The following is a 25,612-nucleotide window of genomic DNA, read 5'->3' as shown; positions in this document are numbered from 1 at the left end:
GGCAGGCAATGAACCGAATGAGGTGGAGGTGCATGATCCAATGGATGTCCAGCAGTGTGATGCGGAAGTAGAAGTGTTGCCATATGTGGGTGAAGGAGTACCGCGGTTGGGCGGGCTAAATTCGTTAGTACGTAACATTAAAGGCAAAGTGAGAAAGGAGCGGAAGTTGGCAGACTATGAGTACCCGTTGTTAGGGGTTCATGATAGAAGGATGGGATCAAAAAGTGATAATGTTGGGGGAGAGAAGAACTGTGTGAGTGGTAATGCCGTTATAGACGTGGATGTAGTTGAGGTAGCAGGGAAAAAATGGTCGGGATTAGATATCAACAGCAGGTTAGGGGTGTAGAAGATGATGACATTTGAAGAGAAGACGAAGATCAAACAAGCGTATGATCGTAACGGCGACGGGTAAGGTTTTTTTTATTGTTTCTCTTTTGTTATTTCTGTTGCTGTGTGTGCATCACCCTTTTGTATGGATTTTAAAAACATATTGTTTGTAGGGCTATTGTGTGGGCAGACGGTTTTACCGGGCAGACGGTTTTACCGGCGTGACAGTAGACTTTACAAATTTGAAGGGACTGGTTAGACAAAGTAGTGTACGGAGCAATGTACGTTCAATTTTATCTTTAATGATTTATACTTAGCGTTTTTTAGTTGTAGAGTATGAATGTAGCAAATGGTGGCAGCATGCGATGTGGTGGTGTTTTTGTTTTTTTTATTTTCTTGAGGCGCAGTTGTTTTGTGCAACGCAGGTGATTGATGCATATACAGAGCTGTTGAAAACTGATCAGCTGAAGGTGTTTGGAAATGATGATCAGGCAGACAAATCATATTTTTTCAGTAGTGTTTGCCTGGTGAGTTGTTGTGGGTGGGTGGTAAGTGATTATGTTGTGGTTATTTATAACGTGGTGTGGTTATTGTATGTGTGCAGGATATGGTGAAAAGCGCAGATGTGGGAGGCTTTGATAAGTTTGTGCGGAAGAATATTTCTGCCGGTACCATGTGTCGGTTCATTCATTTCCCGATGTGCCATAATGGACATTGGACACTTGTCGTATACGATACTGAGAGCGGTGAGTGGAAGCATTACAATCTGATGCGGCAGCGTATGGACAGAGTAGACGTGCATTACACGGAAGCGCTTTTGTTGGTAAGTTAATAAGTAAGGTTTGTTGATGTGTGGGTGGAACTTATGTGTTCACTATTGTATGTTTTTTGCATGCGTGGCAGAAGGAACGGGTGACGAACGTCATGAAACAGTCGTTGCTTGAGTTAGGAATGGATGTTCTTAGCATCGAGTTTGATTTTGATCATGTGCTGGACGCTGTGAGTAGGTGCCCACAGCAAAAAACAGAATCGTAAGTGTGGTAGTTATGAAAGTGGTGACCTATTGTGTGGGTGAGTAGTGTTGTGTACTTCACATAGTTTTACTGATTTAACGTAAATGTTGTTCAATGCAGGCTTGACTGTGGGATAATTGTGTGTGCCATAATGAGACAGTACGTGCACCATTACGATGTGGAACGGACACTGCAAGGTTCCAACTGCAGCATGTTGCGTGCAAATATGGTGAAGTCTTTCGTCAATGATGCAGTGCGGGGGTTGACATAGTATGTATGTCTGCTGGTGCTTGTTTTGGGCTGATGACATTATCATTAAATTAGATATATTTTTGCGAAATGTGCATATGACAATTTTTTGTTAGAAATGTTGTTATTCTCGTGTAGTTATTTAGGTTTAAAACATACTTTTAGTAGTTTTTGGTGTTGGTTTTTGCAGTTGTTCAACGTATGTTTTTTGGTGTTGACATACAGTCGTTGTCCAGTACTTGTCACGGGTTTTGAATGAAAATAGTTTTGGTTGGACAAATAATTTTGTGTGTTTATTGCTGTGTATGTATGTTGGCGGTTATTATTATGTGCATGATACTTGGGACAAAATGTCGACGAATGTAGCCACGTTTCTTTGGAAACGTAGCGATATTAGTACGTGCAGTTTGACTTTGTTGAGTTGTGGTTACTGTGTGACTGCTTTTAGGTAGCATAACTCATGTATGTTGTGATCTTGTATCTATGACGGTACAATATGAAAAGGACAGGGTATTATTGGGCAGGTCGGATTTATTGAGTGTGCGTTTATTTGTCGATGTTAGGTGGATTGATTGGTATAATGTGGTTTTGAAATGTGAATGTAACATTATAATGTTGCGAATCAATTAGCCGTCAAATTGTACAACGTAATAACAGGATAATATTAAGGTTCGTGCGTTGCATGTTACGTATCTTAAAAAAACAACAGAAAATGTTGTCGAAGCTGAAAACATTCTGAAAATGTAGCCACGTTTCTTTGGAAACGTAGCGATATTAGTACGTGCAGTTTGACTGTGTGGAGTTGTGGTTACTGTGTGACTGCTTTTAGGTGGCGTAAGTCATGTATGTTGTGATCTTGTATCTATGTTGGTATAATATGAAAAGGACAGGGTATTATTGGGCAGGTCGGTTTTATTGGATGCGCGTTTATTTGTCGATGTTAGGTGGGCTGATTGTGTTAATGTGGTTTTGAAATGTGAATGTAACATTATAATGTTGCGAATCAATTAGCCGACAACTTGTGAAACGTAATAACAGGATAATAATAAGGTTTATGCGTTGCATGTTACGTACCTTAAAAAAACAACAAAAAATGTTGGTCAAAAGCTGAAAACATTCTGAAAACATCAAAAGTGTTACGGGTCATAGTGTGTGGCAAACCCGATTATTCTCATTAAAAACATAAAGACTATAAAAATGTTGTATTTGAAAATATATGTGGCTGCATGTAATGCTAAATTGGTTCTTTGCACGTCTTTCTGTTGTGGTTCCCCAAACGTTGGCAACGGCTGCATCTAATCTGTTAAACTTCTTCCCCCCTTGAAAGCATTCGTTTTTTTTTTGGGGGGCCTTCCCGGTGGTCGTTTGACAGCTGGTGGTTCTATGATGTAATCTTCAATGCTAAATGGTGGTTTCTCAACCGTGGGTATGGGGTGTATGTTGCAAGCGTAAGAATTTCGGTACTCCGACACATGGTAATACGGATCGACTAAATCATAAATGTCGAGTCCGCTGTTGCGAATAGCAACAACAGCGTGAGCACAAGGGAACCCTTTGATTTGCCACTGGAAACATGAGCATGTACGCCTTCCCACATCAACCATTACTGATGGGAAAGAGTGGACCTCGAAAATCTCATTGTTGGACCGACTTAGAAGCCATGATCCGCCTTTGTTGTATGCTTTAACTAACCGATCTTCCATCTTCGGGCAAACAACACCAGGCCACGATTGCGCCTTGAGTCAGCGTTTGGACATCTGTCGCATAATCTTGGTCCGAATACTGTTAACCAATTGAGTGATTGGGAGGTGGCGTGTTTCCCGTATCCATGAGTTGAATGACTCGACGGCATTAGAACTCATTTCGCCATAACGCGCACCGCTGGTGGGATAGATACAGTGACTTTGTTGGACAGAAATATACAAGGTGGCATTGTGAGCATGACACAATATAAATTTGGTAAAATTAAAAATGGTAACTGTGTGCCGGAAATGCGCATTTGCCCAGTACTGTGGCAGTAAATCTTTTAAGAAAGCTGGTGAGACCTTGGGACTAGCCTTCATGAACTCCTCAAATTTCTCGTTGAATGCAACAACTGTTGGTGCATACGCACAAGATCGGAATTTTGACAACAAACACGCGCGGTATGAACTGTTGACGTAGCGTAATTTGTCTTGCAAGTTACGTTTCAAATGTTCTAAGCAAAATGCGTGATGTGCTATGGGAAATATGGCTGGGATTGATTCCAGCAGGCCTGCGTGTCGGTCGGACAAAAATGTTAGTTCTCTTTGGCCGTTTACAACGTTTGCGAGGTGTCCCAAAAACCAAGCCCAATTTGTAGTGTTTTCGGAATCAACAATGGCTATGGCTAAAGGGAATAGACCTGCATGCAATTAATTTGTCAAAAGGTTAGTCGAGTATTTTCTTATAGACTAATGTGTACATTAATGTAAGCAGACATGATCGAATGTGGCAAAATATGTTGCGCATGGTCACACAAAAACGTCATACCTTGGTTGCCATCTTTCGCTGTGGCGGCTAGCAAGTTCCCCTTAAATTTCCCCTTTAGAAATGTCCCATCCAAAAAAAGCATTGGTCGGCAATGGGTGAAACCATCAATACATGCTTTGAATGATATGAAATATCCTGAGAAACGGTTGTGTTGTTCGTCGTACTCAATGTTGACATAACTACCTGGGTTGTTAGTCATAACTGCATCGCTGTACCAACGTAATTGGTCAAACGAGATTGAGTGTGCACTGAACATTTCACCACGGGCTTTTTCGACACCTAACCAGGCAACCCGAGAGCTAACCTCCAAACCGTAATCTTTTTTCAAGTCGTACACAACATCAGTGGGACGTGTGAGGGGTTTGTCACGCACCCGTTCAGAATGGCATCAGACACTAAGTCAGAACCAGCCCTTGGGTTTTTGGGTGTCCGAACGGAAACACCACAAGTGTGCAAGCCATTCCACTTACATACGTAAAAAAAACCATTGGCACGTAAAACACGTGCATGTACGGACCACATACATCCCTTCGATTCGCGTATCATGCATATTGCTGTAATCCGAACAGAATCATTCTTAATATATTTGAAGCGAAATCCGTACTCCACCGCATACTTGCGAAGAACCGTTCGAAATTCAGCAGCTCCCCCTTCAAAACTTTGACCAACATTTCGAATTCCGTTCGCCCATAGAGCAGACAAAAAAACCTTATCGACGTGGGGACAATATTTGTCCAAACAATCTTGTTCGTCATCCATATCCGACTCGTCAGACAACACATCCGACAGACATGAACCAATGTGTACATTGTTTTTAGGATAGTGAACATTTTCTGAATATCCCGCACGTGGTACCTCAATGATAACATCAATGCATTGCACCCAAAAAGATCGAGCAAGAGATATCATGTTCTGCATATCGACATCATTCTGTAATGTGAAGTTATTGTAACCTGGCATTTTGAAGAAATAACACAGATTGGCAGGTGTGAGTCCGGAGAATTTTTCGTAAACATGATTCACCAAGTCTTGAAATCGGAATGGGGCTTCCAAATTGCCAGCGACATTTGTATTACCGTGACAACATATCAACATTACATGTGTATCCATCGGCTGTAACAGAACACAAGCCCACGCATTCAGAATATGAACTTCAATAAGCAGACAAAGTCACACAACCTCACCCCAGAAATTAATAATAGTGCCACTACAAAAAAACACAGATTTAGATGCACATACAGGAAACACCCATACGAAATCAGCACCATTCCAGTCTCCACAACCCACATCCCAGTGAATATACAAACATTGTAAACACATCCACACAAAGACAAACCACCACACAAACGAAACCCACTATCCTACCTCCCTTCCGACTAATGCATCACCACAAACACCCACATTGACCATACCCCACTAACACCAATTCATACACATGCCCAATACGTTATGTAACATGACGTCAACGTACTGGTGCAATCTAGTTCACAAAACAAATCAACAAAACGCATAAATCAACATCGCAAAAAAAGCATGACATACCTGCAAACCAACTGACATTGTCGAGGTCTGAAGTGCTGCATATGCCACCGAAACACACAGGCGTCACAGCACCAACACTACGACGGCGCACCACAAACCCTATCAAATAAGTGGCTGACCCATCCTTTGAAGCAATATTCAACTTACCAAATATGGTGTAACATTTCCAAAAAGAAACGTCTGCCCATGAAACACGTCCCACTGAACAAATTGAGGGCACAATCGTCACAAATGAATACAAAAAATGAAAAAAAGGATCAAATGGAACATATCTATCTAGTAATAGGACTTATTGGTTCAACAGTTTAAATTGGGGATTGATTGGTATAGTTGTTTGTGAGGTAGGATTTATTGGTAAATAATCCTTTTAAATAATACTAAGTTTTTTGAGTGAGCCAAATATTTTTCCTTATTAAAATTGCAAAAAAATAGAAGGTACATGAAATAATAATAAAAAAAAGTGAAAATAAAAAATAATTGTGGTATATAGTTAAAAAATATTTACAAAAGGATGGTCAGATTTTTTTTCTTCTCCTATCAATTTTGCCCCAAGTCCCTTTTGAAGAGGTCCATTTTGGAATGACATACAATTGCTCTCTCGGTGCGGCTTGTTGCCGTGGAAGGCTTCTAGTTAATAGGCCCGTTTGGTAGAGCTGTGCGAAAATGATTATGCCTTATAACTTAACAGCTTATACCTTATAACTGTAAACATAAGTTGATTTTTAACTTATAAATTAAGCGTTTCTCCTTTCCCATTCAAAGAATAAGTTGATTTTTGACTTACAAAAAGCTATAAGCTGTATTGTTAAGCTGAACCAAGCACATCAAAATAGCTTAAATTAAGCTAAAAGCTGAAATAAGCTGGAAATAAATCTTACCAAACAAGGCCAATGTGTGGTAATAGATTTGTATAGTAGCTCTTGTCCACCTCGTTTTAGCTGTTTTTTGGATTGTTTGCTATGAGCGTGTTAGATTCGCCTAATGTTTTGTCCAATAAGTCATTTTAAAATATCATATTAAAAAAATTTATATAAGTATGATATTTTGAAAATATAATTTTAAAAGATAAAATATGACATACTTGATGGGTGTTATGATTTCTCATTAATCACAGTAATATTATGTTAGGTTATGAAATGTAAGTATATTTTATTCATATTTTATATATCTTTTTTCTTTTTCTTTTTAAATCACTTTTTAAATTTTCTAACTAAACAGTATAAGAGAGAGAACGAGAAAAAACCAATCTTTAGTTGTTCCTTTCGAAAGATAAGTTTTACATTACAAAATAGAGACAGACAAATCAAATAAGTGTTTTTGTCATCACACTTATCTTTGCAAATCAATAAATAGAGACAACAAACAGAGATAAATAAATTGTTTAATGAAAAATAAAGAAGATAGAGAGAGTGAGGTGAAGCATGTTTTGGGATTTTAACGTGGCATCATCTCAGTACAAAAGGTCTGCATGTGAAACAAGTGTGCATCAATCGCGGAATGCTCACAAGGTCTCTCTCTCAACTCTTGTCTAAATTTATAAATAGTTGGACGATCCATCTTTGATTTTAACTTGTAAGTTGGTGAATCAACAGGCCTTAGATTTTTCATCATCAGTTGCTGTGATTTCGAGAGTGAGTGAGAGAGAGAAAGATGCATTCTGCAAAGGAGAAAGTTAGCAACGTGGTCAGTGAAGCCAAGGGAAAACTTGATGAGACCAAAGCCAAAGCTGAAGAGAAGGTATACAATTTGTTATTATATGAGTTATATGATTTTAAATCTTCAATATATTTTAATATATTAGTAAAAAATAAAAATTACAAAATATGTACATATTGATTTGTTCGTGATATGTTTTTATCTGTAATATTTACAATTATTCGGTCCACTCAAATAATATTTATTGGTCTTGGTTTGGGAGCGGTCTCACATTCAAAACCTCGCCCAAATAATTTCTTCGGCAAGCTTACTCTGGTTTTAAATGGATTAGGCTAGTGAGATTTATTTATTTATTTATTTTTTATCATGATTTCGTTAGTGGGATGGGTCCTCAAATTTTGACAAGGATATGTGTTATTAAAAAATACGTGTAGCTGTCATAATTTTTTTTTTTTTTTTTTTTTTTTGCGATTTATAATTTAAAAATCCTTTAGTATTTTTGATATTGTTACAGTAGCCTCATAAATTAGATTTAAAGTGTGACAATTTAAGAAATGACATTACGTGCTAGCTGAGTTTGGAATGTTTTTTATTATTAAAAAATTTAGCCAAAACTCCTCTATTTGACCCTCTTTCAGTGAAAATAACAGTTTAATTTATTTTGCATCATAAACAGAGGAGACGTGCATAATTGTGTAAGAATAAAATAAAATATTTCTTTTTTTTCTTGGACAATATTACCAGAGTAACATGTTACTGTAAACCAGAGTAATATGTTAATCTCAAAGAGAGTAATATGTTACTATTTACATTAATTTTGACGGTAATAGATTTTTTTTAAAAGAATTTCATATTCAACAAATATCGTATTTGATAGAATTTGATGAGAGGATTCTAAAAATATAATTTTATTAAAAATCGACATCTAGATCAGAAGTTATATTATTTTAAAATTTAATATTTTGATAATAGTAGTATGTGTTGGATTTTTTAAGGAAAAAAAAATATATTTATTTTTAATGCATTAAAGTTTTATTATTAGAGGATTTTGATCAAATTTTTCTTATTTATTTTGCAAATAGAAAATTTATTAAAAAAGCACATGATGTGTTAAAAATATATATTTTTTTAATAAGGAGTGTGGGGATATATTTTCTGAGTCTCAACACGTAACTAAGGTGACGCCGACGTGTCAGCCGAGGTGCCACGTGTCTAGATTACGACGCCGAGGTTATCTCGGTAAGGCCGAGGTTATCTCCGAAGATATCGAAATCCGAGATGAGCGGATAAGGCACAAGAGTCCTAGAATAAGAAAGGATTTTAGCATGGATAAGGATAACACTCTTAGGGAGTTTATCTTTATCTCTTGGAGAGTCCAGAATAAGCACTGAGTAAGAGTCCATTAAAGCTAGGCTTCTAGTGAGATAAGGATTGAGTTAACTATAAAAGAGAGGTACCCCGATAGGTCTAAGGTATGTCTTTTATGTTTTGTCTAGTGAGTTAAGTACTATTGGTTATCTTTGAGAGATATTTTACTGATTTGATCGTCGGAGTGCCCCGGGTGGAAGAACTACCGCCGGAATCTTCTCTTTCTGTTGCAGGTCAGCCATGTGTCATTTATTCTGCCAATTCTCTCCAGCTGATTACTGAGTTGACAATGTGATCGAAAAATCACTCACACAAGGAGGATATAAATGAGTCACATTATTTTGTGTAAACTTATTTATAAGATTTGCCGTAGGAATGAAAATGAATCAATTTTGTGGGTTGAAATTTGCAGGTAGAGAAAGCAACGGCGAGGACAACAGAAGAGGAAAGGATGGCTGAGGAGAAAAGGAGAGCCAAGGAAGGTGAAGCTAAGATGGGTCTGCATGAAGCCAAGGCAGAGCACGCTGCAGATAAGTTGCAAAGTGGCCACCATCACCCTGTCGGGACTGCAGCTCCGATGGCCGGGGCCACAGCTCCAACTTACCCTCTTGGGGGAAACCCTCCTGGACATCATAAGTACACATAGGTTTCTTGTAGAAAACAAGAAAAAAGATAAGAGTAGTTGTCTGTGTGTTTGCGTCTGTATCCATGTTTGTGTCTATGTTTGTGATTTGGTTCTAGTGTTTGTGATTTTAGACATTATATAAATAGGTTGCTTGTAGTAATCAAGAGAAAAGTATGTGTGTGTGTTTGTGGTTTACTTCTAGTGTGTGTGATTTTTGAGTTTAATGAGCTTTGTACTAGAGATGTTTGTGGGTGTTCTTATATATTATCGTTTAGATTTAACTTACAAATTTGTTGAATTTTACAATGTGTTATTTTATTTTTTTTCATATAACAAGTCACTCTTAAATAAAATTTTTAAATTTTGTTCACTTTATTTTTTTTCATACAACAAGTCACTCTTAAATAAATTTTTTAAACTTTGTTCATTTTACAGTCTAGTCTTCCTCGAATTGAACCAAATTTGACAATTTTTCAAGGGATCAAAATATATTTTTAACATTAAGAACACGTTGCTTTTAAAGTTGTGACACCTTTCTAGTGTTTCAAAATAGCTTGTCAATAACAGGAGACAAGTTGCATACACTAGCATATTTTAGAAAAATAATTCAAATATTTAATTTATCATTATTAAAAATCACTCTTAATGATGAATTTGACAAGTGTTAAATTTTAATTTATCAAATATTTCATTACGTGAGATCTAATTATAATCTTAACTATTAAGAGAGGTTTAGGGATAAAATAATAAATTAGAAAGATGTAACATTGTTATATGTTTTATCTCCGAGAGGAGGAAAAAAAATTTTAAAAAATCATGACCGCATAACAAAAGTGCACCTCAAAATATCTTCAATCTCAGCCACTATAAAAAAGTATTGAACTTCACAAAACTAAGATTTAACAAATAATTTAATACACTTTCTATATCAATTGTTGTATATGTCCAACTCTTCTAATAGACGAATCAACCAAAAAAAAACACTAATAAAAAAACAATAAAAGTAATTATGATTCACCATTGTTGTGATGCCTAAATGCATAAATTGCAGGAACATGTAGCAAAGTGCCACATCGCATCTATGAGAAAGGAGAGAATCAATTCTTAACATTTTTGGAAAACTATTATTGTAGCCAGATTAGATGAGAGAAAATTACTATTTCATAATTTAATTGGCCAATAAATTGTTGGAGCTCACAAAATGGTATAATCTTCAAATTATGTCAAAAATTGTAGGATTGATTGTATTTTTTAAAAAAAGATCTTAAGGGAGGGGAGTGTAATTTATTTAACTTCTGTTTTAATGATTAATAGTTTATTTGATAATATCTTTTGTGTATGTCATTTATGAAAAAAATTAAATCAATTCTATAATTATTACTTATTCATTCTATTGCGCTTGTCTCTGAAAAAATAAATTGGTGTATTTTTAATTTTTTTTTTTTTGACAAATGTCATAAAATGAAATATTACAATTATCAGATTAATTAAATTTTTTTTTTTTTAAGAATAAGGCTTCGTTTGAGAACATGTTATTTTAGTAATTTTTTGACTTTTTACGAAAAAATGTATAGAAAAATAAATAGAGCGATGTGACAGCTTAGGAGTTGTTTGGGAAGTGCTAGCTTGGTTTACTTTTTGATTTTTTACGAAAAAAAGTGAAATATGGGTTGTGTTTAAAGTGATGTGGTAGAGAGGTGATATGGCCCAAATAAGATGATTATGACCCAAATTGGACAATGTGCTACAATAGTATGTGTAATTTTAGCACATGCCAAACAACCACTTATAGTTACTTTTTAGCTAAAACTGAAGGTTGTCTAACGAGACCTAATAATATGCACGAAAAGTCTTATAATATGAACTGTTTCGATTATTGAAATGAGACATGTAGTAAACCTTATAGGCCAAAGTAATTTTTTCCAGTCTAGGCAAGTCCATTCCTAAATTTTACACCAAAAAATTTTATAAGCAGTTATGGGAATAAAAGTTATGCCCAAAAACCTTAGGCCCCATTTGTTTTGGGGTGTAGAAGAAGAGATGAGATTAAGCTAGATGTGAGGCCCAATTAATCTCCTGTTTGTTTGTAGATTTGAACAACGGATTGATAAGCCGAATGACTTAAGATAGGCCTTGCTAACAGGTTTCATAATCTGCTCCAACACTTGGTAATGAAAATTTAGTTCGTTGGCATTAGGAGAGTGATTACTTATTTACCCATCGTTGCCCTAGCTCATCCTTGGAAGAAGCAACAACAGGAGAAAAGAGAGCAAAGAGAAACTCTCATCTTATTCAGATTTTCGATTTGAAGAGTCTGCCCTACTCATCCTTGGAAGTAATAGCAGCAAGAAGGAGAGGCAAAAAGAAGCTCTTTCTTCTTCACAGTATGCTCTAGCTCTCTGTCATCTTCAGATTCTGCATTGGTAATTTTTTTTTTTTTTTTTTGTTAAGCAAGTTATTATTTTTTATTACAAACCTCATTGGGGATGTGAATGCAATTTACACTTGTTAGAGATGCTCGCTCGTCATTTGTTCACGAAAATACTTCTCCATTATCCAAAAAACCTAAATCGTATTTTCAATTCCACTTCAAAGATTTTTGTCTGGCTCCAATTCGCCATTGTTAGCTCTCTTTCTGTAACAACCCTGACCTATGATTAACTGTTAAACCATGATTAAGAATGCCTAATAAGTAATTAAGGTGGAATGTTACGTTAACTACATGTGTTATATGCTATATGAAATTCTATCTGTTTTGCGTTGGATTATCTGGTTGTTTCTGCTTTGTTCTGCGAATTCAAGGCCTTATCGGCATCTGATCACAAAATTGACTACGGTTATGTGTTAGTAGGAATTTTTAGGACATTATGGTAGGTTTAATTGAATTTCGATTCGGAACGAATTAAATTAGAATCTTTAATGTTCACTCAAGCCTAATTAATCAATTCTCTAATCAAGCCTATATAAGGCATAAGTGGACCCTTGACTATACTTTATACTTTCTCATTTTGTTGTCTTGAGAACAAAAACATGAGAAGAGAGAAAGAGTGTCACGACCTAAACCCACCCCTATGGGTTTGGCACTGTAACTGGCCAGTAATCCGTGATTACCAAAGGCCTGTTTAACAGTAAAGACAGTAACACAGGGTAAGGGGCTGGTGGAAGCCAAAACAGTAAATAAAATGTGTCCAATGAGTTGTGACATTCTAAATGCAAAAAGACTTTCCTGAACATATTCACATTCAAAACCAAAACAGTATATACATACATCATATACAGACATTTAGGTTAGGGACCAAATTCCTAACATTACAGTACAGTGCAAGTCTCAACATTTATTACAGAACAGAGGCAAAAGGGGAAATCTAAAACACCCCAAACCAGCCTTGGGTTTGACGCACTCGGAACCTCGAAGTGAGGCACAATGGTTGGCTTTGACAAAATGGGAGCTTAGCCTGACACTCCTAGTATCGGTTCGGTGCCTAGACACCTACATATATATATAAATAGTGAGCTAAAGCCCAATGAATAACAGTTATGTAAAGAGGTTAAGAATGAATGTCCTTTCAGTAATTAAACAGTCATATCAGTCGTTTAGAAACCATAGCAGTCATATGTGGTACATCCTATAGCAAAACAGTACAGTAGGTCTTAACAGACCGAACAGTCAGTTGATGGCCATCATAACAGTAACAATGGTGGTTCCAAACTTGGGAACCGACAGAGATCTCTGTGACAGTCGCAGTAACAGTACAATAACAGTAAGTTGCTAAGGATGCCACGAATACAGTTTACAAATAGGACAAACATTCGTCCATTAAACAATAACGTTTCAGTAAACAGAACAGTTGATCATTCAGAAAATATTCATAATTGAACATATCTTTACAACATTGTTACTCACAGAGCATTGGGCTATAAGCAGCTAATGAGCGTCCTCGGATGCCAATCCTACACAGTTACAGAACGGACACACACTAAGTTACACACTTGGGAATCAACAACTTAGTCCCTATCTTGACTCGATGTGGTTCTACATCAATATCCTCATTAAGATGCCTTAAACATGGCCTAGGAATGCCTAAGATGGAAAGAGGATGCAAAGATGCACTTTAAAACACTTTTCAAAATTTTCAGAAAACAGGGGTCTCGCTCGAGCGTGGCTTTCTACGCTCGAGCGGACATGCAGACAAAGGATCTCCGCTCGAGCGTGACTTTCTTCGCTCGATTAGACTGTAAAATTCATGAAAAGTACTGGATGCATGCAATTTACGCTCGACGAACGCTCGACCTCCGCTCAAGCGTGAGACTCAGGTCCTCGCTCGAGCGTGAACTCTCTCGCTCGAGCGGATTGTAAAACACAAGAACTTCTGGTTACATGCATTTCATGCTCGAGCGCAACTTTCCACGCTCGAGCGGAAGTGCACGACTCAGAGGGTACGCTCGAGCGTGAAGTCCTACGCTCGAGCGTGGATCCAAAATCTCGAATTTTCAGATTCATACCCAAGCACAAAACTCAAGCATTTAAGCCTCAAACTCGATCCTTTTGGGCTAATTTTCTGGAAAACACTTAAAAACCCATAATACAACATGTTTCAAAGATCAATTTTGTAAAATCAAGCCCAAAGGTAAACCAATTGAACACCAATTTCAAATAAACTTCAAGAACAAGATGTACATTTAACATGCATTTGTTCAATTGAATTCAAAGCTACTAACACATGACCAAATGCAAGTTTTAGCTCAAGAACATGATGAATTCATGGACTATAACAAAAATGTGGACATGCATGTGGAAATTCATGAAGAACAACCTCAAAATGCTATGGTATAGACATGCATACATGAATTCACTCTCAAATTCAACTCTTTAAACCAATTCTTGAATCTAAACACTAATTTACCATGGACCATGCAAGATACAACTCAAATTCACAAATGAGAGGATGAAATCTCTACCTTAGGTCTTCAATTTCAAGTATGGAAGCTTAATTATGCAATTTATCTTCAAATCTTCTATGTTTCCAAGCAAAACTCTTGATGAAACCAATTTTCCTCTACTCTCCCTCTCTTTCACGGTTTTCCTCTAGAAAAGGATGAAGAATGATGCAACTAAGCTCTAAACAATATTTTTGACAAAGTGGCCCACTAGTATGGCAAAAATGTAATTAAGTCCAACTAATGTACTTTAACTTAAATACTCTAATTTAATCATCCCAAATCAAATTTAAATTAAAGCTACCATAAAATCACATAAATTCTAATTAACATAAAACACCAATCGATTTCAGATTCGACCGCCGATAAGGCCTTCAATTCGCAATTCAAAATTAAAACACGAACAGATCATTTAGTAGTTAAACAGATAGAAATGCATTTACAGACAATACACTCATGCAATCAGCTTAGGATTTCCTCCTAATTAGTTACTTATCATAATCGATCACAGTTTAGCAGTAATCAGAGGTGAGGGTTGTCATAGAGAGGAAAGCTTGAGAATTGAATTCAGCAAACAAGAAAAGGAATAGAGAGATTGCTAAACATTGAAAGAGAATTTGGAGAATTTTAGCACTCTAGAGCAAATAAAGCATCTTAGGTAAGGAATCAAACTCTTATTTGTATACTTGAGTTAGTTCATGTAATAATTTAGGTGAAAGAGATGGATTAATTTGAGAATTGAGCTAGAATTGAGGAATTGGAACTCGATACATGCATGCATGCATAGTTCACGACATTGTAAGTTGAATTTTAAAGAAACCTCATGTGCATGTGTTCATCTTTCTTTTGATTTGAGAATTCATGATGTTTATAACCAAAGTATCTCAATAGTTCATGATTTGGAAGCTTTGAAACCAAGATCCTTCATGCATGTTATGTTTTCAAAGGTTTGAGCTTGATTTTGCTCAATTGGCAAGTTTTTGGGCCTTGATTTCATGAAATGATGTTTAACTCTCCATGTTTTCCAAGATTACACAAGTTTCCTTAAGTTTTTGGCCCAAGAAAACATGAATCTCAACTTGGAATTGGAGTTTTGAGCTGGAAAGAGCAATCTAGAAATTCCAGATTCTGTCTCTCCGTTCGAGCGACAGAACCTGCGCTCGAGCAACCACTCTGTGATCTTGCACTTCCGCTTAAGCGATCAAAAGTTGGCTCGAGCATGCAATGCAAGCTCCCAGAAGTTTACATGTTTTGCAGGCCGCTCAAGCAACAGAAGTTGCACTCGAGCGAGGATTTAAATCTCCCGCTCGAGTAAACGTTGAGCGGAAAAATCAAGCAATCAGCACTTTTGCAAAGTTTACAGACCGCTCGAGTGACAGAAGTTGCACTCGAGCAACCACTCATATTTTTTAGCCTCCGCTCGAGCGAGGCCCCTATTTTCAGCAATTTGACTAAATGTTGAACGACATGTTTTGGCATCCTCATTACATCCTAGGCCAAAATTAAGACATAATAATGAGAGCAAAGGCTAGAAACACACTAAGAATGAAATGAAATGAGTTATGTACGACCCAAGTGTGTGTTTCAGTATATGTATCTGTTTAAGTTTGTGTAGGTCTCGCGTCGTGAGCTATTGGTCCATCGGTTTGCTATCAAGCTATCTATGAGTAATAAATTAGTAAAGTTATGTTCGATATGAAATACTTTCTGAATATTATGATATGCTATGAACTGTTTTTGAATGGTAAAAAGAATGTGTTGTGATTCCATGAATGATGATTCATTTATTTGAAATATAATTGTGGTATGCTTAGTAGAGGCCCTCACCCAAGGAACATAATACTGTGGTTTATGGTCATGAGGCCCTCGCATGGGGGAGTTAATACCGTGGCCCAGGCCCTCGCTTGGGAAAATAATACCATGGCCCACGTATGAGATATGTTACCTAATACCGGAGGTTCCAATGTGGAACTTAATATGCTTGACCAAAGAGATATGTTTAATGCTAACGGATACACCACTCATGTTATGAATATGTTTATGACTCTATTTCTGATACGAATATACTTATGCTTCTATACAATAAGAGATTTGAAAGTTATATCTGTGACAGACATCATTTATTAAACCCCTTTACTATGTTATTATTCACTGGGCTTCCGCTCACTATTTATATTATGTATGTAGGTGACCAAACACGTGACCAGGCTCAGAGTTGATGACCTGGCATCTCAGTTCTATCAGCCAGCCGTTGTGCCTCCAAAGAGGTTCCGTTTTGTGAACGAGTCAAGTCTGAATGGCTTATGTTTAAGACTTTGTCTTTTTTTTGGTATAGAACAAGTTCTGTTCATCTGTACACTAGGCTAAGTCCCATTTTTGTTTTATCTGTATACGAGAGTGATACACGACTAACGTATATATATATATATATGATGTCACATATGTTATTAAAGTTTAAAATTATCTGTCCCATTTATGTCTGCACAGTTTAATGGACTACATATAATTTTTGTATATTTGCTTCCACAGCTCCTAATTATATGTTATTCTGTTCAAAGGCCTTTGGTAATTCAAGGATTACTGGCCGGTTACGATGCTAAACCTATAGGGGCAGGTTTGGGTCGTGACACACACACACACACACACACACACACACTCTCTCTCTCTCTCTCTCTCTCTCTCTGTAGTTTTCTCTGTGTTTCTCTATTCTTTTTTGAGTTGGCCCATCAAATAGTTTCTTTTTTTATTAACAGGGTTCTCTATTTTTTTAGGAATTACTATGTTGGGATTGAGTTTTGGTGTCATGTGATTTGTGATGCTTGAAGGAACTATATAATTATGTGGAATTACAGGTCTTTGTCATGGGAATTTTTTTAATGTTAGTTAAATGTGGTATCATAACTATTGGTTGTTTGATTGAACAAGAGAAAATAACTTTTGGGTTGTTTGTGACAAAGTAGTATGCTGCTATATCCCTCGTAATTTGCTATAGAATGCATCGAAACTGGTATATATTTTGGCAATTGCTTGTGTTGTGATGCATATTCTGCTTTTTACAATGAGTGCTCTAGAAATTATATTGCATTTTTCTTAATGTTAATGGAATTATGGAACCCAAACTTCAAATATTTCCAAAATGGGTTGATCTGTTTTACATTTCTTTTCATGGGTCTGGTTTTTATTTGTTTGCTTTAAATGTCTTCCTAGTTAAAGATAGAATCTGTTCCTGAGAGTGAGAAAGTGAGCTACTCATAAAAATTATTAAGTTCCTGTACACAATAATTATTTATATGACTCCCTTATATATCCTCCTTTCAATATTTGTTTCTGAGGTCAATGGTTGGTTTGTTCTGGGAAGTGAAAAAGATGAAGAACTTTAATGCATACAAGAAATCATAGCTTATGAAAAAGGTTTTCCCATATTTTCTTGCAATCTGTATTTCCTTATATTTGTGGATTGCATGTTGCCTTTTCCTTCCTCATCTACTTCTTTTCTATTATTATTTGGGTTTTGAATGAGGTGTTCTTAAGCATCTTTGGACAAGTTTATTTTTTTTCCTTTCGGTTTGGTTTGGTTATGTGTGGTGGTGTTTTGTTTTGAATTAGTTCATTTTGAATCCTTGCTCTCACTAATTGTAAGAAATAATTTAATTTATTGAACCTTGGCTCAAGTGGTCAATTTTTTTTATTTCTTTGATGGGTTTTTAGTTTTATGAGAATTAAAGTCTTCAATTCCATTATTGGTTATATATGTGTGAATAGTACTTTCAAGTTCTTCACTCATGATTGCAATAAAAAAGGTCATTGGAAAGTTCCTTATGTGATTGAGCCAAACATACTTTAATGTTAATCTTGTTCTTTATTAATAGTGTTCTATGTTCTTAGAAATTACTATATTGGAATTGAGTCTTGGTGGAGTTTAGTTGTGTGCTGCTGTGGGATTGGGTTTTCGTAGTTTAGCTAGCTGTCAACATGTTCTTTTTGTGTTGATTCAATGGTTTAATTTTTTATCTTCTTTGATGGTTTTTTGGTTTAATGATTGTTAGGTCTTATATTCAATTATTGTTTGAACCCAAATTTTGTTTTTTTTATTAATTTTTTTTTCAATTCTGCTGTTCTTATAGGATATAAATGAATTGTTATTTGCTTGAGTTCAAATTTTGTCCCATGTTTTTATATATTGTCCCGTGTTTGTCTTGCCTGATCCCATGAGTTGTGAGTGGAGAAAGCTCTACAAAATTGACTTTGATGCTAAAAAATATACAAAGAATAGCATGTTGAACAGTTTGTTTCCTCGGCCTGACGAGAATTCATGTCTTGAACCAATTGCTTAGGTGGACAATGGTGAAGTGTTCTTATGTCTTGCTGACATACCAGTTCCTTATATTGCTCACCATGTCAAGTCAAGTCTGGGGAGACTTTTTGTAACAACCCCAACCTATAACTACCCATTAAACCATGATTAAGAATGTTTAATACGTGATTAAGATGAAATTGTGAATTAATTACATATGTGTTACATTATTTTTGTTTATCTCTATCTATCGTAGAAATATCTGTTTGAGTTTCTGTTGATTCTGCGAATTGAAGGTCTTATCGGCATCCGAACACGGAATTGACTTAAGTTATATGTTATTTGGGATTTTTAGAATTTTATGATAGGTTTAATTGGAATTCGATTCGAAACAAATTAATTAGAATAATTAATAGCCATTGTTTAGCTTAATTAGAGTTAATTAGCCAACTTTTAATTGAGCCTATATAAGGCACTTCTATAAGCCTCAACTCACCTCTTTTCTTCATTTTGTTGTATCAAACAAGATGAAGGGTGAGAAGAGTGAGATTAGAGCCAAGTTAGAGGAGAATTAAGCTCAAGCTAAGGGAACTGCTAGGAATTGAAGGATTGAACTTGAATCAAGCCTATTAAGCCTAAATTGGAAAGCCTAGGTATAGCAATTCCGGTTTTGACCCGTTATCTATTGTATTCCGGACTCGGGTTGATATGGTTTAGAATGGTTATTCATATCTTGTTTTCCTTGTCTCCCATTTATTTTGGTTATCAAGTTGTAATTGTGCGTTTAGAACAGGTTGGTTGCTTGTATTTCAAAGCCTGTGATGCCCAGATTTTAGCTCTTCCGCTTGAACGGGCATTCTTGTGATTGAGCGGGCTTCACAAATTTTGCTCTTCCGCTTGAGCGGTCATTCCTGTGCTCGAGTAGGACTTGTCAACTTTCAATATTTTTGCAGACCTGCAAATACTGAAAGAGTGCATTGGACGCTCGAGCATCCAGTCTCACGCTCGAGCGGAACACTGTGTCTGACGCTCGAGCGTCACTTTCCATGCTCGAGCGAACCGCGTGTATAACAATCCATGGAGATGATGTTTTGAATCACTAATTCATTTCTCTTTCTTTTTAAAACTCTCTAAAAACCTAGATCTACACATTCTCTCACTAAAACTCACATTCTCTCTTAGATTTCATATAGATCCGTCGATCTCTTCATCCTAGTGCCTTTGAGAAAAAGCTAGAGCACCTCAAGATCTACATTTTGATCCGAATAGAAGTGGATTTCGATATTCTTGGAGTTTCTCTCTTGTTTGGGCTCATCTTCTTCTTTTGAGGTAGGGATCTTTTCTACATATTCATATGATATTTAGCTTAGTTATTTGTCTTTTGTGTAACAATGATGTGATTTGAGGGTGTTTCAAACAAACCTAGGGTTTGGATATAATATGAAAAAAGGGATTATTGTTAAATATGAAATAAATGAATGTGGGTTGTGAAAATGAAATTATGTTGGGTCAAAATGGTTGAGTTTGATGCTTGGGTTAATATTTGAAAAAGGGAAATTTTTGCCCTAATTTGACTATCATAATTATTTTATATAAATAATTGAAATTGGTGGGGTAATCATGAAATTAAGCAAATGTTGAAATAAATGGTGGAATTGTATATGTAATACTTCACATCTTTGGAAATTTTGGATAAATTATTTGTTTTGAGATTGCATATTTGTCTAGAAATATCTGTATTGGACTATCGGTGGAGGATAGCTATGATTGTTGTAGAAATTGCATGCGGATTAGGTGAATTGAAACTAATCTCTTGTGGTTGTCATTAAATATGACTGTTTTTATATACATTGTATATGTATGGTTATTTGGGAGTGAAAAGGGGATGTTTTCCACGTATGATTATGTGTTTAAATACATTGCATATGTATGAATGATTTTTTTAGAGGAGAAAGGGGATGGTCTCCATTATAATTAAGTTGGCCGGAGTGTCCTGGGTGAAAGTCCCGAAATTATACATGGGTGCCGATCCCGCAGACGAAATATCCGTATAATGGCAATTGTAGTGCTTATATAGCCTACGTTTACATGGGTCTCGTTTGACAATTTCCTGCAGATGAAATATCCGTGAAAGGAAAGTTTGAAGTGTTTATTCGTTGATGATATGAGTATAGAACTAATGAGTTATAGTCTCATTTGGGTTATTGAGAAATGATGAAGTTGGCTTATGTAATGAAATGAATCGAGTGAAAATGGATAAAGGATTGAATTTGGTATCTTATGACCATATAAAATGTGAATGTTCTATCACTGATGTTGTATATGCATAGTATACTTATACCTTTGTTAAGTTTCATATACTATGTTAGATGATTCCTACTGGGCTGTGGCTCACCCTATTTGGGGATAACATTTTCAGGTATTGAGTGCATGACTCCGCCAAGATAATAGCTGGGAGAGACTTTTAGAAGCACGAGCTTCCGGTTTTGATTATATATTTTTGTATAGCCAAGGGCTTATTTGTAAGACCTAGTATCTCTTTTGTTGTAACCAGGCCGAGGCTTGGAAAAGTGTAAGCCGATAGGGCATTTCTTTATGTTAAACTTTTTTGTATCATTAACTTCATCAAATGAAAGGACTATTTACTCTGCTTTATGTTACCAATTATGTATGCTTTGGATCATATTTATTGTATTATCTTGGGGGCATTACACTAGGTATGAATCCAACCTCTAAACGATAGGATTGTGACAAAAAGAACATGAATTCAAGAGAATCGGAAGTTTAAATACAATAATGAAACTTAGATGTGGCAATTAAGCAAAATTCATGCATGCATGCACATTTTCTTGCATTTTGAGTTTAATTATTAAGAATTCTCACATGTATGCACCATGTTTTCCATAGTTTTGAGAATTCATCATCTTTTCCATCAATTTACCTCATTTGATCATGTTTTGGAAGCTTTGAACTTGCATCTTTATATGCATTAAATGTTTTTACAATTTCAAGTTTGAGTTTCGAACAATTGACAAAACTTTTGGGCTTAATTTTGGGAAATGGTTTTGAATTCATTATGTTTCCCAAGTTTACACAAGTTTCCTTAAGTTTTGGGCCCAAAAAGATGTGAATTGTAGCTTTGAATTTGAGTTTTGGACTTGGGAGTGCAATATGGAAATTCCAGAATTCAATCTCTCCACTCGAGCGATCGATCCTCCGCTCGAGCAACCACCTTCGTTTTTGCACCCCTGCTTGAGCGACCAAAAGTTGGCTCGAGCATAAAATACATGCTCCCAGAGGTTCACATGTTTTGTAGACCGCTCGAGCGACATAAGTTGCGCTCGAGCGAAAACCTCAATCTCACGCTCGAGCGATCGTCGAATGGAAAAATCACACAACCAATACTTTTGCAGAGTTTACAAACTGCTCAAGCGAAGGAAGTTGTGCTCGAGCGACCGCTCACATATTTGAACCTCCGCTCGAGCGAAGGAAGTTGCGCTCGAGTGAGGCCTTTGTTTTCAGTATATTTGCCTAAGTGTTATCAAGTACCTTTTTGCATCTTCATTGCATCCTAAGCATTCCTAGGCTAAGATTAAGACATAATAATGAGGATAAAGGCTAGAAACACACTAAAAAAGAAACGAAATGAGTTAAGGATTATCCGTGTGTGTGTTTCAAGTATGTATCTGTTATGTTTGTGTAGGTCACACGCTGTGAGCTATTTCATTTGCCTGCTTTGTCTGCCAACTGTAGAGCCATCATTGAGTTATAACTCTGTAAAATTACGTTTAACTTTAATTATTTTCTGATGATATGAAATGATCAGTATTCTGAAATGCTATGTTTTGTATGAATGAATGATTGCCCTATTTCTGATATGTATTTGTGGTATCCCTAGCTTCATGTGATATTTGTTAGCTGTTACTCGGTATCGGAGGTTCCTTTATGGAACTGACAAGTATGATGGCCCTTACTCGGGGTTAATAATACCATGGTCTCATGGCCCTTGCCCGGGGGTAACAATATTGTGGCTCAAGTATGTTACAAGTTTCCAATACCAGGGGTTCCTCTATGGAACTGACAAGTATGACCTTGAATGCTCTGTATTTGATCTATTAACGCTATTTGATGTACCACGTATAATCAAACATGAATTCAGATTTTTGTTTATGATATGAACAAGAATATAAATCTGTTTCAAGAACATGAACCTATTGCTACCCTGAATTCTGATTTTTGAATTTGGCATAGGACATCATTCATTAAACCTTTTTACTTTGTTATTATTCACTGGGTTTTCGCTCACTATTTATATTATGTATGTAAGCGAGTAGGCGTGTGACCAGGCCTAAGCTGTTGCCTAGTGAGTTTTGGGTTAGCCAGCTACCGTGCCTCTCGGGGAGGTTCCCATTTAAGAAGTCAAGTTTTGTGGACTATGCTCAGAGTTTGTCTTGTGAAGAACGTATTGTTTTGTTTTTGTTCATCTACACACCTTGTACTGTGTTGCAAGACTTATGTGGATATGACGTCATATATGTATATATTTTATACAAGTTTTAAATTTTTGTTCCATGTATGTCAGCACAACTCAATGTGTGACGCCCCAAAAATCGCAAACTTCAGAGAATATATTATCAATTAAATACAGGGTTTATTTAAGGTTAGGAGTCTAGGAAATTGCACTAATGAGTCCTATGACCAATAACTGAGTAAGATCCCAAATTTTTGGAACAGTCAAGTTAGCCTCTCTTCTAAGTCCAGCTTTCTTAGGTAGCGCACCACCCTTTTGACAGATCTCAAAAAGCATTGACACAAGATCTCATAAGCAACGCAGAGATAGGCATAGGATTACAAAGTAAATAATAATTACAGCGTCTCAAATTTTTAATTTACAAAACAAGTTCCATTACTATTACAATCCAAAAAGAATAAATAAAAACACAATTAGACTAATAAACGAAATGGTTCCAAGCTTTCTTTAAGGAAAACTTAAGTCTTCAAATGTCTTTGACTCTTTGTTGGCTTCGTACGTTTTTTCGATACTTGGCATGAAACGCCATGAGCTTTGAATGCCCAGTAAACGCACGCATACCCCATCAATTTTTTCCAATCCAATACACCATCACAATTATAACAAGCAAGTAATGAAGCATGATAATCATTCAATAATAAAGGATTACAAGGTTAGATGTTAGAAATCTAGAAATCCCTCAAAGAGACTTCGTCCTCCCAACCACAAGAATCAGACGCGGATTATTCGGTATGCCCCCTCTTTTGCTGCTTTGTTGCAGAACTAATCTCGGATGCCTACCAATGGTTATATACCGCGTAACGCCAACCGCAGGGCCTTAAAAGAGACGGTAATAATGGGCCTTGCCAAAATCCCTCCTTACACCATATACCTAGGGTCCGAATACAACCGCTCGTTCAAGGGTTCCGAAAACCATTTGCGCAAGATTTTAACTTCCAAATAGGGAACGCATCCGATTAACCAATCAATATCTTAGTAATCTTGTTCAAAAATTCGCAACCCATTACCACCCATTAAGTTTCCCGTTTGAGTTAGATAATTTAAGTTAGAGTTAGGACATGTTCTTGAAACAACATCTATTGCACAAGTTTGAATAACTAATTAGTACAAATAGAAGGAAATAAGGTTACAACACATGAGATTCATATATGACGATAGGCACAAGTAGCTCTAGACATATTCAAGTAGTTAAGGGAATAAATTCGCACATGAATATAATTTCTAGATTTGCATAAGTGTGAGCACCATCAAAGGATTAAAATAAAATACATAAACCTATGACATGTGAAATATCATATCGAGACATGATCATAAATTAATAAGCATATTCATGAACACAAGAGCATAAAACACTAATGAAAACAGAATTTCCAGATTCAGTACTACCTAAAGATTATACTCAAAAAGGCTATTTCAGATTTTTCCAGAGCCCGGCCTTCCTATGGTTCGTAGGGAATTTTATCTAGTTTTCAGAACATCTTTTGGAAATGGAATAGCTTTTCTAGATTTGTAGTTATTTCAGAAATACTCCAGCTCTGTCCAGATTCGTCAACCGTTACGAAAATCAGATTTTCTTACAAACCGCTCACTCGTTTTCAATGAAACCTATTTTCCTTGAAATAAAACTCCTTAAGAAAGATTTTGACATAAAATGGAGGTCCATAATATTTTTATACATTTTTTTACAGTTTTCGTAAGGTGGCTGTAAAATAGATTTTTATGGTACAATTCTTGAAGATAGAAAGTTTGTGAGAAAATAGGTCAGCTAGGGGAGATTTTCCACTTATCTTGTGATGAAAACATGCTAAATAATATGTATTAAACTCAGAAATTTAAGGTGAAGGTGTGCCTTTGAAAAATTTGATAGATTGATAGGGAAAAATGTAGTCATATACTGATTAAGAGAAATAGAAAAAGGGTAGAATCAAGGCTCAACTCCTTTCATTTTTTACACAAGAATACCATTATAACACATTTGAAAATACCATTTTAAACTTCTAATAATATGTATTTGAAAAAGGAAAATGGAAGAAAGAGTTGTGTTGTGGCTTACTTGAGGGTTGTTGGAATTGCTAGCAAACTTTTTCTTCCTCTCCTCTCTTCTACCAAGCTCACCCTCCTTCCTTTCTTCTCTCTCAGCTGAATATAGTGGGGGTGTTTGAGAAGATCAGTTTGAGGCTAAAATAGTCTCAAACAAAAAAAAAAGCCAAAAGGCTCCTAAATTAACACTTTATAAAAATAAAAATAAAAAATTGCTGCAACCGTGGGACAGTGTAGGCACAACCTACACTGTCAAATTGACAAGTTGTCCCATCCCTTGGTAAATGACGATTTTGCCCCTTTACATTAATTTTGAAAAATGTGATGTTAGGGATAAATTTGTCATTTTAACTTTAAACATCATTTCAACACATTTTTCAATACAACAACTCAACTAAAAATTCATCTCATCTTCCCAAACACAAAAACTAAAACAGGATACTAAAATAGTCAAAAAGCCAAAAAACCTCTAAAATAGCCACTTCTCAAACACCCACAGTGTATATAAGTGTTGTTCT

At 36.0% G+C, this 25,612-nt stretch overlaps 3 protein-coding genes across 3 annotated transcripts; 1 reads left to right on the top strand and 2 right to left on the bottom strand.

Annotated features, from left to right (window-relative positions):
- Nucleotides 1-2,884: 2,884 nt before the first annotated feature.
- LOC114317252 (uncharacterized) lies at nucleotides 2,885-3,292 on the bottom strand. Its single transcript, XM_028263964.2, has one exon. The coding sequence runs from the start codon at nucleotides 3,290-3,292 to the stop codon at nucleotides 2,885-2,887; it is 408 nt and encodes a 135-aa protein (XP_028119765.2).
- A 39-nt stretch (nucleotides 3,293-3,331) lies between these two features.
- Nucleotides 3,332-5,060, bottom strand: LOC114316799 (uncharacterized). The gene is made up of 3 exons (XM_082900469.1): nucleotides 4,625-5,060; nucleotides 4,101-4,379; nucleotides 3,332-3,684 (listed from the first exon to the last, which is right to left on the bottom strand). Exons 1-3 carry the CDS (start codon nucleotides 5,058-5,060, stop codon nucleotides 3,332-3,334), a joined length of 1,068 nt encoding a protein of 355 aa, XP_082756595.1.
- A 2,130-nt stretch (nucleotides 5,061-7,190) lies between these two features.
- LOC114284783 (late embryogenesis abundant protein 18) lies at nucleotides 7,191-9,539 on the top strand. Its single transcript, XM_028227733.2, has 2 exons — nucleotides 7,191-7,379; nucleotides 9,079-9,539. Exons 1-2 carry the CDS (start codon nucleotides 7,293-7,295, stop codon nucleotides 9,310-9,312), a joined length of 321 nt encoding a protein of 106 aa, XP_028083534.2. The 5' UTR covers nucleotides 7,191-7,292; the 3' UTR covers nucleotides 9,313-9,539.
- The last annotated feature ends 16,073 nt before the right edge of the window (nucleotides 9,540-25,612 follow it).

This window comes from Camellia sinensis, chromosome 13 (genome assembly GCF_055761805.1).
Source record: "Camellia sinensis isolate YWXY chromosome 13, ASM5576180v1, whole genome shotgun sequence".
In the NCBI taxonomy this organism is placed as follows: domain Eukaryota; kingdom Viridiplantae; phylum Streptophyta; class Magnoliopsida; order Ericales; family Theaceae; genus Camellia; species Camellia sinensis.
This window is presented reverse-complemented; position numbering and strand designations above follow the sequence as displayed.